Consider the following 2,149-nt stretch of genomic DNA (forward strand, 5'->3'; position numbering starts at 1 on the left):
AGGTTTTGTCATCATCAGGTTATGTTAAACTTATATTAAAGTTTTTCTTCATTACCCATTCAAGCCGTCTCCAGCCATTATTAGTCTCAAAGTGGGTTCCTCGTCATCGAACCTTGATATTCTTATGCAATTTCTCATTGATCTCATGTGTCTGATCAGGTAGCCTATAACAACTGCCAATTAAAAACTTTCTACCCTTGAAACCCCTGATTGTAGCCTATATAATTTCAATCACTTGATTACCATGTTTTATATTGTTAATCCTAACAAGTTGCAGTTTATTCCTTGCATAAAGAGCATTACAACACTTTTATTAATCAATGTTCTTCAAATCTAAACAAGTTTCAATTATTCCATTTATCTGACAGGCTTCCATCTCAACTGAACCCATCCATTTTGTTCCTAATACTTTTGTATTGCAACTGAAAAAGTCAAACATTCCAAAATGTTTGAAAAGTATAGGGTGAATTACCATTCCAACAATACCTATTCAATACTCTATTTATTATAGTTATGTCAGAGTGACAGAGTCAAGATGGATAGATAAAAATAACTTCTCTAACCATCTGGCAAAATTAAACTGATTACAGTAATAAGCCAAATTCTGCATGGATAATAATCCACTAGTTAAGAATGACCTCATGTGATTATTACTCTAATAAATAAATGACTTTAAGAAAGTTTGCTTCTACATACTGTTAGAGTACCACTATTAGCTTTAATTTTTATTACACGACATTTCCATGAAATGAAGTTTAAACTTTTTTTAACAATTATAGCAATTAAGTATATAATTTGATATTTAAATAGTTGTAGAGGAGGGCAATTACAACAATTCTCTAACTTTTCTTACGAGTTTAATGCTAACACACAACAGTAATCTACAAACTGTCCAAAACAATCAATGGTGTAACTTTGGGGGAGGGGCAATTGTAACTTCTCCCCAATGTCAGGTATATCTAAGAACTTATGAGTGAAAATAAAGAATGGATAACAATATTTTAACCACACTATATATACTGTATCACTGCTGACAAGGCCTTTTCTCCAATACCCGGCCAGCTGGGATATGACAGGCACAGTAGTGGTTGAGTTGCTATTTATATTAATAAACTGTATGACCAACAAATTTTACAATGTGAGCTAAGACTAAGTTAGTGAAGTACAATTTTAAACAACTTTACATGAGTCATCTATAACTCAGAATTGGGAAAGGATTAAGAACACAATATTACTTAATTCAACACCAACTTTTTAATAGTGTTATTTTGCACGAATTAAATTTTCTCATCATTCAGAAGAATTGACAAACCAGGAAGCTAGTTGTAGAGTTAAGAGATATTTTCTTCATGCAGAACGAAAAACTTTCAATGTCAAAACAGTATTACAGTTACTCTTACACATAAAGCATAGACAGATATATTATTAAGTAAAAGACACAACAACAACTAAATGATCGAATTACCTCATCACAGGAAACATGGAAATTCCATGAGGCAACTTGCCGAGCCACACAGACAACTTTTTAACCTGTACATGCAAGTATACATGTGCCTTAACTGGGTGCAAGTTTTCTACGAATTGGGAACACTCACCGAATAGGCATTTTAGTTTTTACCCATTGTGTGTCCAGACTGAATGCTACACAGAAAATATAAACTTATAATTAAACCCATTTTAAATTTCATCGTGTTGCTAAATGCAACCCGCTGATTTGTTAGTTTTCTATTTCACATTTTCAAAAAGCACTACTTGTACTTAGACAAGTGAGAAAACATATCCGTTCAAAAACAACCGACTCCAGCCCTAAATTCTCACACCTAAGTTACGTCTCTAGAACTTATACTTTATAGTTATACTAATTATAAGTGATTCTAGACCGAAACTTCAACGGCGTAAGATATATAATAACATTAACAGTCTAGCTTGTCCCCGCTGTCTTTAAAGTTTAATCGCTCCATATTTATATAAAGAATGTCAACTCAAAAATAATAAACACTTTTGTTCTAGCTTTAAGAGTCCTTGTTTAAATTCAACATTACAAAAACTATAGCATACCTTGTAAGAGTCAGTAGCAAGAATCACTTTTTCCACCGGATACTCCCCAGCCATTTTAATATTAAACGAATTGCTAACCACGATCACTTCT

At 32.6% G+C, this 2,149-nt stretch overlaps 1 protein-coding gene across 1 annotated transcript in view; it reads right to left on the reverse strand.

The window, feature by feature from the left end:
- Positions 1–2,149, reverse strand: part of LOC106469665 (nicotinamide phosphoribosyltransferase-like) — a 30,449-nt gene that overhangs the window by 27,612 nt on the left and 688 nt on the right. The window contains exon 3 of the mRNA XM_013930166.2: positions 2,059–2,136. Coding sequence (XP_013785620.1) covers positions 2,059–2,112 — 54 coding nt within the window. The 5' untranslated portion in view covers positions 2,113–2,136. The remainder of the gene's footprint in view (positions 1–2,058; positions 2,137–2,149) is intronic.

The sequence above is a fragment of the Limulus polyphemus genome, unplaced genomic scaffold, assembly GCF_000517525.1.
Source record: "Limulus polyphemus unplaced genomic scaffold, Limulus_polyphemus-2.1.2 Scaffold3603, whole genome shotgun sequence".
NCBI lineage: Eukaryota > Metazoa > Arthropoda > Merostomata > Xiphosura > Limulidae > Limulus > Limulus polyphemus.